The sequence below is a fragment of the Pangasianodon hypophthalmus genome, chromosome 9 (assembly GCF_027358585.1).
Source record: "Pangasianodon hypophthalmus isolate fPanHyp1 chromosome 9, fPanHyp1.pri, whole genome shotgun sequence".
NCBI lineage: Eukaryota > Metazoa > Chordata > Actinopteri > Siluriformes > Pangasiidae > Pangasianodon > Pangasianodon hypophthalmus.
The window spans coordinates 12,458,003-12,472,759 of record NC_069718.1 but is presented as its reverse complement, the minus strand read 5'-3'; the positions used below and the strand labels follow the sequence as shown (position 1 = coordinate 12,472,759).

Genomic DNA, 14,757 nt, shown 5'->3' with positions numbered 1-14,757 from the left:
TAGACCAGGGGTTGTACCTCTTTGCAGGTTTTAACTGTAAAACATGTTCCATGGATTCCCTCAGCACAGATTTATTTCATAAAGATTATTTAACTGTGTACAATAATATTGCAGTAATGACAATGGTCTGTTTATTAGAAATAGAGCTATCTATCCTACTTTCTAGACCATTTTAACTTTCCACCAACAGAACACATTAGATCCAAACTGCAATCGTTCATAGGCTAATTGTTAGAGTAACTGAAGAAGTCTGAATTAAACTCATTCAAGTAACCAGTCAAACAGACTAATAACTATAAAAACCTAAGTAAATAAAAACTTTGGTAATGGTCAGTCGTAACTAATTTATTTAAAAAAAAAAAAAAAAAAAAAAAAAAAAATTCCCAACCCCCCCATGGCTATGCTTCATGGACCTCCTCACATGTGTCATATGTTTTACATCAAATAACAGCCTGAGAGTTTTCAATGAATAAAAGAAGACACACTTTGTTTTCTTAAAAAAAAAAAAAAGAAAAAGAAAAAAAAAAAAGGAAGGAAGACGGTTCCATGTATTTCTTTACAGTTCAAAAATCCATTACAGTGACAGAAGCACTTAGTCAATGCAGGCACAGACTCACAACTCATTTTAATCACATCCAGATCAAAATGACATTAAATATATAAAACTGCAGACAGCTTTTCTTCAGTCTGGCCAGAAGTACACTAAAATCCTACTTCTGCCCACTTAACCTCAGGTTTTAAAAGACTTGTTCCTAGCTAATACAGAACTATGATCCAGGTGTAAAAACTGAAAAAGATTTGGACTTAAAAAAAAAAAAAAAAAAAAAGAGAGAAAGAAAAAGAAAAACCAAACAAATGTGCTACACAAATAGTTAAGAGCCATTAACTCTACTTGAGAATAAACAAAATGATTCCCATCTTAAAAGCTCAACTTACTTGTTGGATGTAGCTAGTAAGCCACACAACATACAAGCCAAGATTGAAAGTTTGAACTGGGTGGTTGTGGGCTTGGGTTTAGTGCCATGGGTTCTGTGGCATGATCAAAGCTGCAGGGCACAGAACTGCTGGTACACAGCCAGGATGTGGTGATCCAGCTCAGCAGTGAACAGCAGGTTCTCCAAGGTGCCCATGTACTGCTGGATGGTCACATGATGCTGCAATCACACACAGACACACAGGAATCAATAGGTATTCAAGAGAGAAGGTCTATAGTCGTCTAGGTCATTTTGTACGTATAGTAGTCCTAATCAACCGAGGCAACTTGGTTTAAGTTAGAGGAGAACTACTAATACGAACTATTGAGAACTTAATACATCAACCTTCATGTCTTGCTACTACACACAGCTGCCAGACATAGTGCTTACAAGTGCAGGTTCACAGTCTCTAAATGGCTTACGAAGTATCAAGTACACTGGGCTTTTGTAAACACAAGCCATATGTGAAATGAAAAGTACCATGAGGAAGATTTGTTGCAGCCGCTCGACGCAGTTCTTATACCAGCAGGTGTTGATGTCCACGCTGCCTGTCTCACAGCGCACCAAGTGCTCCGTCAGCATCATGATGAAACGCTGAGATAGAGAGAAGAAAGGTATGGATGAACAAACAAAATTTAGCTGGGTTAAACCCGAGAGCCAACACATCATCAGAATTTGCACAGTCTGTATACTGGCATTAATGAAACACCGGCAGAAATTTGTCAATCTGTCAACACTGTTTCAACCACAGTTGGCCAAAACTACTACGGTAACACATTGAATTTGCCTTATATCATTACTTGACGCAAAACTGCTGCAGAGTCCACAGTATCGTGCAGAGCAGACCTTCTTAGCACGAATAACAATGGAAGGGGCATGCAGTCCAAAAATCTAAAAATACATACAACGTATATACAATTTCCGCACTGCACATAACTGCCATTTTATTGTGCGCTTTCTAGCACAAGCATAGATTCAGCAAATCATAAGGTTACAAATCCATGAGAGAGAAAATATAGATGAAGGTTTTTTTTTTTTTTTGGGTGGGGGGTGATTGTGTGGAAATGTAGAATGGCACAGATTTTTGGTAAATTAAATTTTTTAAATGCAATTTTCTCCATTTTCCCTTTTTGGGGTAACCAGACTTTAAATTGATATAACATTACTTGTAACTATGACGCATGTGAAAGAGAAATATATTTCGATTCAGGAAAGCCTGTTGTTTTGAGAACTACATATTGAACAAAATTTCACCATGTAATTGGTTTTCTCAAGCCACAACGCACTGGCTGACATGGAGCTGATGCATATCTACAGTGTGTCTCACACTAGTAATAAAACTGCCTGAGCCTGGTCCAGGTCTTACCTGGAAAATGACGAGGAAAAGGTTCTTCTGTTCGCTCTGCGCCGACTCTACTTTCTCCTGCAGCCTTTCGATTTGCTCCTCCAGCTGACCATCTTCATCCTCACTGTTCTTCTCCATGTCCTCTTCATCACCACTGTCTTTTTGCTAAGAACACAAAGACTTATTCCACTTGCTTTAAACACTGTACCCTCACCACATTCATACCCACTACTCTCCATAATGCATAAGCCCTTTTAGTGCTAGATACTCAACACAGCTTCGGTGGTTAACTTGACAGTGACTCGAAAGTGCACTGTTCAGGTGCCATTCAGAACTGGTATTAACATCCATCTTGGGTTATCTGTACTCATTTTTTCCCCCGCAGAATCAAGCTAGTTTTTCAACTGCCCAGCCATGGTTTTGTGTCCGTTTCCTTTTTGTATGCCATTTTGCATTCATTTATATTAAAGGGACAGTTCAACCAAAAATGAAAATTCTGTCATTACTCACCCTCATGTTGTTTCAACCCATAAGACTTTCGTTCATTTTCGGAAGACATTTATAAATGAAACCTGGGAGATTTCTGTCCCTCCATTGACAGTCCATGTAACCAAAACTTTCAAACTCCAAAAAGTTCATAAAGGCATCGTAAAAGTAATCCATGTGACTCCAGGTTACCATTCACTTTAATAGGAACACTTGCACCCCTGCTCACTCATGCAATTATCAAGGTCAAGAGCTTCAGTTAATGATCACATTCACCTCAAGGTTCAACATGTGTGTTCTGAGATGAATTTCCTTATCAGAAATGTAAAGAGCGGTTATTGACCTCTCATCAACATGGCATTAGAGACTGCTGTGCATGAACTTCCCAGGAGATTAACAGTTTCTGAAATACTCAAACCAATATTCCAGCTTCAACAGCCATGCCACAGTCACATTCATGGAGATCACATTCTACTGCTTGATGTGAACATTAACTGAAGCTCTTGACCCATAGCTACATGATTTTATGCATTGCACTGCTGCTACATGACTGGTTAACTGGATAATTGCATGAATGAGCAGGGTTACAAGGGTGCAATAAAGTGGCCAGTGAGTGTATAGCTACAGTGCAGGAATAATTGTTTGGACCAAGTTTCAAGAGATACAGATATTTTCTCTACAGCTTAGGGAGCCATGTCACTGTAATAATTCATATAAATGTAATAGCGCATAAATGAGATTCAATCCTTCAAAGATATTATAAGCATTCCAAAGATAATGTTAGTGTGGCCTTGTGCACTGTGCATATGATCAGGTTTGTTAGAACCATGTTTGAGAGGGGCTGAATTTTTTTTTATTCCCCAAACTGACTGACTCACAGTAGGCAATGACTATTTGTGTCTGTGACTCACAATTTACTTTGGTTTTTACTTCCCTCGTTAATTTTGGCTTTTGTGGTTGTTGAAAGTACATGAAGAGTGATTAGGTGAGCAAATAATGTACAAAATGCAACATAGTAATGCACTGACAGTGCAAACACAGGGTTTAGCAACCAGTCCAAGGGCCAGGAAATGCAATCTAACACAAATATATACACTTAATTTAATTTTTGGTATCAGGCTAGCATGTTTGGGTTCTTGGATTTATTTTTTTTTTAAAGTAATATTGGCTTGCTTGTGGACGATCTGGCAACCTGTCTAGTCACAAAACACGATCACAAGTGGTCAATAAAGACGCATTCGAGACACATAAAAAGGCCTGGTATGATCTGCTATCCACATCAGCTGTCCACTTCTGACCCAGATCAACAGAGACGAACGTTAATACCACAACTGAACACAGCCCTGGAGTCAGAACAGTGATCTAAATGAGGCCCAACATGAATTTTCCATACCTTCTTGTGCTGCTGTTTTTCCAGCTTGTCCTTGGCCTCCTCCAGCTCCTTCTGGATCTTCTGGACATGTTTGTTCATTTTCCTGATGGTGGAATGAAGAATCTCCCACACATAAAGCCTGATCCAACCAATACAAACAGCAACATAAGGACCCACGGAGACAAGAAAAAAATATCCTAACAGGATATGAAAACATACCTGGTGAAATCATGTGCCATGTCAGGAGAAAAGATCCAGTTGGCCACAGCAGCACAGTCGACTATTTGAGTACGTATCATCTTATCCACCAGCACCGAGATCATCTGAAGACAGACGGACACATCATCCATCATTAACATAAATGCATGAACTGCATTTATTTAAGTTTGCACTGTTTTCAGAACAACTCTTTTGTCAAAATAAGTGACATTTTTAAGTAGTGCCTTACTTAATGACAATTTCTTTGCACACAGAAAAAGTGTAATCTCCCTCGAGCAAAAATATGGCATGCATTTGAAAGTGTCCAAAGTTTATTTGTTATAAGCAATCCCAGTGGCTAAACAGGAGAACTTGCCAGTTTTCTATGATCCCATGAATATTTACAGGTCATTTTCTAAATTTCCATGACTGTAAGATTACTCATCAAATTAGTCTTCCAGGACACATGGGAACATGTGCTAATTATGGTGATGGAAAACTTCATGCAAATAATGCCAAAGCCAGTGTCCTGATCCAATTTGTGAACTCAATACCACTTATGCACCAGCCTTCATGTCCACATGCAGGCTTATATTTAAGCAAACAGGCAAGTTTCTGACCTGTGGGTGATTCTTCCATGCCTCATACACCACCCTAAGAATGTGCAGCTTCCCTTCATCACTCTCTGTTAGAGTCTTCAGCACTTCATGGAACCTGAGAAGAGGCAAAAAAGGAAATAATGGAAATGAGAAGGTAAAATGACTCATATACAAGCCATATGGCTAAAAACAGAACTGTTCTATCTTAGTGAGACAAGTTTCAATACTCTAGAATGAGAAACCTGGGATAAGATTAAGTTCTCATGAATGCCAATGGGAAAAAAAAAAAAAATCACTTTTTAAACTTGCAACTTTATCAAATACATTTTATACTGAATAAAATCTCACCAGTACTGAAGCCATCATATTATAAGAGCATTATAAGAGACTATATAGATCATTTCACAATCATTTAAATCAGAGATGCTTATTCTACATCCAAGCTTAGACTGGCTTGTTAGAACAAAAAACTATGTATGTGCCTTTTGAAACTCTTGTTAACAACACTTTATGGTGCAAGCACTTAATGTCTACAAATCTTAACGAATCTTTATTATATGTACATATATATTACCTTCTGTGGATTATAACAGGGTGAAAATACTAGGGCAAAATTATTTCTGGCTTCAGCAAAATTAGTCATTGTGGTAGAATAATGGTTGAGCTTGACCACACTGAAAGAAATCTAACGCTTTACAAGTAACACAATACAGTTTTCTTCAGGGACAGAAAAAGCATTGCATACAAGTCATGACCTGTATATTGTGTTGATTATACTTTTATTTGTGTTCCGTTAAGCTGCAGATTCTTCTCAGTGAAGCCTTAACTGATATGGCAAAAGAATGAAATTTGAAAAATTTAAAACCTGAATGACTACAGCAAAAAACTCTCCTATAACTCTAATACTAAAACAATGTGCAATCTATGTTGTGCAAAAATGAAAGTTCTAGGCAGATGCAAACAATGTCCTTTACCAGAGTAAGGCTTCCATACAATGCAAGAAAGGTTAAGAGAGTTCTGCCGTTATGTTTCTGAGGGTGGAAACTCTATAAGCTATTACGAATTACTCCTTAATTGCTGTGCTTTACAGAAGAAAGTGAGAGAACACCAAGAGAGCACCACAGGCTAGACTGTTTGAGACAACACTCACTTTGCAAGGGCACTGAATGAGTGACTGAAGGACTTTGCAGCCATATGGAGCAGTGTCTGCAGGAACACATCTATTTTCAGTGGGTTGAAACCATCACCTTCATCTGAAGAGGAAAATAAAAACTGAGTTAAGGGAATGGACAGCTTCTACAAGTCTTTTTGCACATTTAAAATTTACACTGGCAACTGACATTCATAATAAGTAAGACGTATAAGAGGTAATAAGTGATAAGGGAAAGGCTGTGCCTTCCAGCTATTAGATAACTAAAATGTTAACGAATAAAGACACCATACCATCATCTTCGTCCTGATTAGGATTGGGCACCTCTTTCAGCACAGTGAGGATCTCCTCATTTGAGGCACGGTTTTTGATGGCATTTTCTACACTTGTTGCCACAACAAATCCAGGCAAGGAACCTACAGCAGAGAGAGACAACGCAGCAGGGCATGTTACACAGTACAGTACACTTTAGGTTTCACCTAAATGGGCAATACAGATATAGTAAAAGAAAATTGTGCCCTCAAGAGAGTAAATTAATCAGCCATTTGTGAAAAGCTGTTCATCTCTGAGTTTTGTTCCTCCATGTGTTCATTTGAAAAGCTCTGTAAATAAACTGTCTTTGTGGTAGAAGTGTTATACGCAGCAGTACTTACTGCTGCTCTCATCACCATATTTATAATGAAACAGTGGTTCAGCTGGGATTAAAGCAGAGAAACTAGGAGGCACAATGTCCACTATCCGCTGGTGGTAAGACAGCCTGCAATTCAAGAATAAAAGCCAAAGTTAGGCTACACACACACACACACACACGAATGTAGTTCCATGTAATCCCTAATTAAAAAAAAACTTTAAAAAAATAAATAAATAAAATTAAAAAAAAAGGGGGGGGGGGGGGGGGCGCAAACCCTACCTCATGCATTTTTCTAACACCTCTCTGACAAATTTGGGCTTGGGTTTTTCTGGGTCCATTGTTAAACAGTCAGCCCTAGGAGAAATTAGGAAAATAAATACAGCATTAATTACATGAAGTTAGATCAAAAAAGGAATGATCTAAAATAAATTGAAAAATATGCACTTTCATAATATCATAACATTAATTATATATAATATATATATATATATATATATATATATATATATATATATATTATATATATATATATATATATATACACACACACACACACACACACACACTGATTGCCAATGTACTAAGTGATGTAGTGTTGTTGCTACAAATATCTAACACCATATGTGCCATGTACTTTATAATTATTGTTGCAAAAACAGTTGTAGTGCTGTGATATTGTAAGTAATCCTCGCCAACCACCTCCTTTACTTTTTTTTATCCGCTTCCATCTGCAAATCTCTCATGCGGCGCTCAACAGTGAGCTGTTACTGACAGCTTCGCATCAGTATCATGAGTTAGAATCAAATAACACTAACGAATATGGACCAGAGAGAGTGGATGAATAATGTATGTAGATATAAAATAGATCTCACCAGTCGTCCCAGCTCCATCTGAACTGAAAATTGCTCAGATGATGAGAGAACCAGTTGATGAATCTAAAACAAAGAATTAAGTTAAAACTAACATGTAAAACAAACAATTCTCAACTGTATGCTGAATGTTTTAAAAAACATATTAAGGGGCAATGTCATGCTACTCCACAAGCTCATAAATTGTTTTTACTGGCTTTTAATTTTTTTTTTTTTTTTTTTAAATAAATCATCTAGACATGGTTTGAATTGAGCACCATAGTATACACCAGAGAAGACAAAATACCATTTACAAGTTTCTTTTTTTATTAATAGTATGAAAAGCATTAATTTGTCAAGCGGTGCAAGCTCAGCATGTCTGTGTTTTGACTGAACGAAAGACAGAGGCTCACACACTCACCGGTCTGCGCATGTTGTGTTCATGGTGTCCAGTCTCATGTACATCATCTCTGTGGCTTGTGCAAGCTTAGAGCAAGTTTAGGTTAAGTTGCATTTCTATTTAGTTGAAAACAGACTGCAATATATAATATGACAGTATTATGCAACTTGGGAATAGTTCTCACTCTTCCTTCCTCTTTCTTCTACAAGGCACCATGGTAAATTATTGCAAGTTAACCATATTCTTACCATATATATAAATTAGCTGCATAGCAACATTGTTATAACAAGAAACTTAAAGGTCATTTCAGCATAACTCTTTTCTTAATAGTAATGAACTCCTCCTCCTATCCCTATCACTTAATATTTTTTCCAAGTTTCCAGGAGTCAAATAAGCTACTATCCTCCAACCACCACCTACAGGAACATCAATACTTCCAAACCTTTCACAAGCTCCCAACGCTACCCTGCCAATGCATGTACTCAATAATCCAGGGAAAGCCTTGAACTACAAGACACAACAGCATTCCAGCAGCAGGAAAGGATACAACTTGAGGTAACGACCCAGGCTGCAGCTTGCAGAGCTCAATCAGTAATGCAGTGTACATGACGTCAATGTGGGGAGGAGAGGGTAGCTGGAAGAGCTCACCAAAGATCACCTAGAGGAGGACATTACAACTTTAACTGTGTGATTTAGCACAAAATCACTGTCATATAATACTACTGACCATGTCTGGAACATATAGATTCACTATTTAGGATTAAATATCAATAATAAAATCATCATTATACAAGAGAGTGTCACATGTTTACACTTATTTTATAGTTTACCTCCACAATGTGATAGTTTAGAGGAATCTTGCTTTTGCCAGGATAGCTCAGCAACTGTGCAGCACTGACAAAGGCACAAGACATAAGAGAAATAATAATAAGATAGTTAATGGCAATAGAGACATAAATATATAGGCCCATGTAACAAGAATAATGCCAACATGACTGCTTTAAGGGGCAATTGGGGCTATTTAGGGCTCACCAGGTCTTCCTTTCTCTCCAGTGAGATTTGATGATGCAGTGCAGGTTCTCTTCAATCACAAACCTCTCCACAGAGTGACTGCCAGGCATGACAGGGCCCTGAGAGCAAAACACACCATCAGTCAGACAACACATGCAACACACTTACAGAGGTAAAGGGCTGATATGGTAACAGGTTGGGTTTCACATGACATTAGACACTTATCTTGAGCAAGTACTAAAAATCAAAATGAAAATCAGAGTTACAGTTTTAGGGCACCAATAGTTCTTGTACAATTTGCAGTAATAACAGCCCTTACATGACCAGGTCTAAGTGTGAGCAGTTATTAGAGAGTCAGCCTTCTTCTGAGAAAGTCATTATATACAGGCTCATCCCACACACATACAAAAATGCATGAAATGCAAAACGACCAAAGTGTAAAGAAGGCGTAAAGAAAATGCAGATGTGTGTAGAACTCAAATAAATAGGACATGAGCTGACTTTGACTGTGTGAAACAAGATTTAAAATGACATTAAATATTTAAAGCTTTTCTTCTCATTTACATGAGTAGGTGGAAAAAGATGAAAGGCTTTTCTACACGTAAGAAGTGTGCAAGCTCTGCTGATATTTCTCATGTTAGATGGTTAAGTACCTCAGGTGCATCGGTGTAGTCGAACATGCGGAAGACGACACGGGGCATGGGGTAAACCGCATCATCAGAGTGAGCTGGAGGAGTGAAAGGGGGCAGGTTGTGCTGCAGAGCCTCACACAGCACACTGTCAAAGGCGATGTACGGCCTCAGGATGTGACGCTCCTGCCAGCGATCCTTCTTCAGCTTCTGCACCTGAGCCCACAGACAGTCCAGATACTACAAGGGGACAGGAAAGGACAAGATTAGAAGATATTTGGAGATAAGTAAAATTATATTCAGCAAAGGGATTTTATGCAAATTTATTCTCTACAGTACATTTTGTCCTTCCATCTGTATATTGTGAAGATGCAATGTAAATTAAAAGGAAATTATTAACAGAACCTCACTCCTAACCCTCATCACATCCCTGCTTATCAAAACAAAGATTCTTTGTTCTGTTTTTTGTTTTGTTCTAATGGTTTTTAATCTGAGAAGTGGTTTATTATTTAATAGATTACTTTATTCAACAACATACACAAAATTTTATTTGTTTGAAGAATGAGTATTTGGAAACCTAAAATTAGGTTTTCTAATGGCACAGGAAAGGAGATTATAAAATACATTTCTCAAACAAAATCTGTATTGGAAAAAAAAAAATAAGGGTGCCTTTTGCACAGTACTATACATGTGTATGATATACTGCATATAACAAACTTCTTTAAATGTGTCAGTAGTGGTTTTTGTTATTAGAAAACTTTAGCAAACCTAAATATCATGACATTGCAATATTTTTTGCAATTTTTTTCTACTTTCTGATAAAACTAAGTCAATCTCATGTTTTTATCAGAAATAATATACCAAACAGTAGCCACTTAGGTTTTTTTTGGTTAAAGTTTGTGTGGAAATGCTTGGCCAGTAAAATGCTCATGGAAGAATGTTACTAACACTTTTTTGTTAAGACAATGCCGATTTATTTATCTATTCATCTATCCATCCATTTATCGATATAAATTGTCTCTCCGTGTGGTGAACTAAATCACATCAAGATTTGTGAGATGTAACCAAACAGATTTCCCACACCCTTACAACTTATTGTGTACTTTTATTTCATTGCTTTTATGAAGCTTACTACAATACTTCATCTGCAGTGTTTAGCATTTATAGATTAATATCTCCTCAGGCAGAACTAACTGAAGGCCAGTCTGTGCTAGGATAATGGAGCATGAGTTTTACCTCTTCCTGGGGATGGGGCTTCTCTGCTGTCCACACCTGCAGCATGGCCACATGGGTCTTCTGCCGCCTCCTAAAAAATAGAGATTGCATTTAAAAAAAAAAAAAAGGAAAAAAAAAAACCCACACACATTACACCTGGCACACAATTTCATTTCTTTGTTTGATTTTTATCTGCTTTAAGAAAAAAAAAAAAAGGATAATGACGTACTTCAGATAGCTATCAATCTGATTTAGTAGGTGATCCATTTCCACATCCTTCTTCTCATAGAGCTCTTTCCCAACCCAGGGCATGCAGGACAGAACAGCATACACGTACCAGTCAGAGCGCACCTGCAAAATATTAGCTCAGGGTCATTACACTGACCATCAGTTTTCTCATAGTGAAGAATAGTGAAGTCTTCGAAATATTTCTGAAACCCTGACCTGTGGTATGTCCTCCTCCTGTGTAACACTGACAAAGTTCTCGAACATGGCAACCATAGAAGGAGCTGCAATGACATGGCAGTTCACCAAGTCACTTAGGAAACGCACCTGTGGAGGCAGAAGTGCAAGTTAGATATAATTCAAACAACTAAATAAACCAATTTCAATTTCTTACTTGTACATACTCCTTACCAGGTAAACAGCTTCAGAGTAAAGGTTTGACTTCAGCGTCTCCTTCAGCTGCCTGATCATGGCCTCAACAAATTCCCCACCAAAGTTGTAGTTCCTTGCATTTAACAGACCCACCAGTGTTGTGTAGACGGTTAGCTTCTCTGGTAACAGCCGTGCACTGCCAACACACATTTAATGCGCACATGTAATGCTTATAAGCATTTTATGCCTGCCATTGAAACGATATGTTGACAATAGAGACGTCAATTACATCATGAACGACTTACACAGCACATAATATACGCAGGATTTTGTTTTTGTAATTAGGGAGATCTGCTTCTAGGACACCTGCAAGGCCTTCTAAATTACTCTCCAAAGATGAAGTACTCTGGAATAAAAGAAACAAAAAGAAAAGAGCAGTCAACAGAGTCTATTAATTATCATTTCAGTCCAAGTTGAATATATTAGAGCAATTGGTAAAGACAAAAAAAAACTCACTTTATTCCAGTGCAAAATTAAAAAAAAAAAAAGCAATGGGGTAAGCAGCTAATGTAAAGCTACATAAACTTTCTTTCTTTTAAAAAATAAACTATAATGTAAAATAGCAGATATAGCCAGAATTTACAATTTCTGTAAAACACGGTAAAAGTGCAGCTATATTTTCAAATGCATTATTATCCAGTAAAAATCCTTCTTCAAACTTTGAGCCCCAGGAAATCAGGACCATAACCAGCATCAAAATTTTAGTGAGAGCCATAATCGATTTTAACAAATATTCTATTCCCAACAATGTTACACAGAGTAATTAATGAGAAAATGTGCAAACTTTTCTAGTGTCTACAGGTTAACTCAAACAGACAAGCAGCAGCTTCTTTCCCCATATGCCAGGTGTTTACTGTAAAACCCCACATACATGTGCACTCAGGCCAGAGTGATGGAAAACTGCATGCCAAGAGGAAAGAATATTCCAGATGTGACTCCAAGACGGCTGCACCCATAAAGCTACAGCTTTCAGTTCCACACAAAAGTTTTGGTCATATTTGCAAATTACAATTAGTCATAACGTGTCTTAAACCACATCGCAAACTTGAATAACATCACTGAAGATATGGACACATTTTAAGGTGCATATTTATAGAAAGGATTTTGGGATCTACTGTTTTAACTCATGTTCAGCCCCTTGGACTAAATTTGTATTAAGGTGAAAAATTTTCCTGGTATATTACTTTTTCTCCAACTCTGCATATCAGTGATTCCAGTCGATCCTCAATTTCAATCGGCTCAGACGTCCTCCTCCTTTTGTGAGGCTGTCCACCTGGTGTACAAGAGAAAAATCAGTTTGTGTTACAGCTCAAAATAAGAACCCAGGACAGAAGACCAAACTATAAATATAACCCTACCTGTCTGGCAGGACATTCTAGCTAATGCTAAACACATACTATCATTATAGGCTCAGTAAAGCAAGCATGACTGAGAGTATTTTCACACTTTGTCTGTTGTTAGCATTCCAAATTGTTTCGGATCAACGACTCAGCAGATTTTTGGGCATGAATTCAGATCCCTCGAAAACCCACAAGTGAACCATACTCTGACCACCTCTACAGATGTTTATTTTGTGGTCAAATTGATTTATGTCCACTCCATGGCTAAAGATTTTGCTGTCCACACTTAACTACAGTTTTCTGTCACCTTGCAGGTAGTGAAAACCTAGTGGGGAAAAAAATACTCTAATGGCTGCCAGTAGGGTGGCAGTGTTAAGTAGCAACAGGGAAGATTAACACAGGCTAAAAGAGGCATTGTGGCACTAGCAATTACATTACTGAACTTAAGTAATTAGGCAGCAGTAATAATAATAATAATAATAATAATAATAATAATAATAGTGGCAGTGACTGAAACAATATAATGTGTAATACGTGATGTACGTAGTGCACCCATGTATGTATTTTGTCTTCACCACCCGCTTACATGAGAGTCACACACAGGCCTACAGCATGAAGTTGGTTTTGATTGCTCTGCTGCAAATCCCTCTCCTCACTGCTCTCTTTGTTTCCAGAGGCTTCTGATATTTCACTTCATTCCTGTTTTTGCTCTCTCTATTTTTTTCATCCATGGTCAAATGACAGCATCTTGTAAAATAACCATTCTGACCGACACTGTGCAGTGTTACACTGGGAGCTGAGCTGTAAAGAAGCTGTGGTCCGAGAGCTCATCAATGGACAAACTGTGCAGAAGGAGAATCGAGTCCCCTTTTGAGTTGTATTATGAACACCAAAAGCACTGAGGTCAATTACAGATAGTTCTCCTTCAGGTCCACTTTAACTGAACTGAGTATGGGTCATTTGTAGCAAGAAATATAGCTGTGGCTGGGGATTGAGACGTCTGGACCGAGCTTCTAAGACTGTTACTACCACTGTGACCCCCGACCAGGAGAACAGAGAGAGAGAGAGAGACACGGACAGACAGACAGAGAGAGAGAGAGACACACACACACAAACACATACTCAGTTCAGTAAAGCAGGTATGGCTGGGTTGTGTGTTGCCCAGAATAAAAAAGAAAGGTTCTGATTAGAATCAGTGACTCCATTACTCTCAATTCAATGTCGCCTTTCCAGTCAGTTCATTTTCATTAAAAATAAAACACATGGTTATCAGAGCATTGATGAAATGAGCAACGTACGTGTTTTTGAAACTGTTTTGCTCTGGGGAAAGTTAAAGGGCGCCGTAATCCCTCTTAAATGACTAATTAAATCCTTTATTTGTCTAATCCTTGAAACATTACACACTAGTTTTTGGTTGAGAACATTTCCATTCAGGCATTATAATACACCAGACCAGAATTGTATTGCCGTTGGTTTTTATGCCCACCCGTATTCCGACAAATGCCGCGGTCTGGGCTTTGACTGACAGAACGTATCCGGTGTCTTCCTCCAATCAGCGGACTGCGCGTGAACGACTTAACCAATGAAATAACAGCAGGCGGGTCGTGTTGGAATACGGATAGGAACAGACAAAAGCTTGCCATACACACCATGGGCTAGTTAGCTAACGTGAGAGGGAACGCATGTAACTCACCATCATTTTCGTCGCTATGCCTTCTCCTAGACATCTCCCCGCAAAGTTTAGCTCTTTTCAAACCGGACACAAACCTCCTGTGTGAGCTTTTTGTCTTTCTTCAAACTCAGCGCCTAACCTGTTTAAGTTTGCACAACGCGAGCCGCCTCAGTGATAGCTCCAGCAGCTAGCCACCGCTGTGAAAATAAAAGGGGTCGGGCTCGCGAGGA

The 14,757-nt window shown here is 38.2% G+C and overlaps 1 protein-coding gene across 1 annotated transcript; it reads right to left on the bottom strand.

Annotated features, from left to right (window-relative positions):
• Positions 1-108: 108 nt before the first annotated feature.
• LOC113529641 (nuclear cap-binding protein subunit 1) lies at positions 109-14,736 on the bottom strand. Its single transcript, XM_034307314.2, has 23 exons — positions 14,549-14,736; positions 12,700-12,788; positions 11,761-11,861; positions 11,495-11,651; positions 11,303-11,410; positions 11,088-11,209; positions 10,880-10,949; positions 9,668-9,883; positions 9,036-9,133; positions 8,834-8,897; positions 8,551-8,661; positions 8,025-8,089; positions 7,628-7,690; positions 7,035-7,109; positions 6,778-6,881; positions 6,418-6,540; positions 6,125-6,227; positions 4,996-5,089; positions 4,397-4,500; positions 4,199-4,316; positions 2,341-2,484; positions 1,455-1,568; positions 109-1,154 (listed from the first exon to the last, which is right to left on the bottom strand). Exons 1-23 carry the CDS (start codon positions 14,580-14,582, stop codon positions 1,041-1,043), a joined length of 2,391 nt encoding a protein of 796 aa, XP_034163205.1. The 5' UTR covers positions 14,583-14,736; the 3' UTR covers positions 109-1,040.
• Between the last annotated feature and the right edge of the window lie 21 nt (positions 14,737-14,757).

What these genes read in the sequence shown, in the direction of transcription:
- LOC113529641 (XM_034307314.2), bottom strand. Translation starts at nt 14,582, where the DNA reads ATGTCTAGGAGAAGGCATAGCGACGAAAATGATG. An exon ending in CTGCGTATATTATGTGCTGT is followed by an intron (nt 11,652 to 11,760) that starts GTAAGTCGTTCA and finishes GTGTGTTGGCAG; the next exon opens with TGCACGGCTGTTACCAGAGA. An exon ending in TCATTCAGTGCCCTTGCAAA is followed by an intron (nt 5,090 to 6,124) that starts GTGAGTGTTGTC and finishes GCCTCTTCTCAG; the next exon opens with GTTCCATGAAGTGCTGAAGA.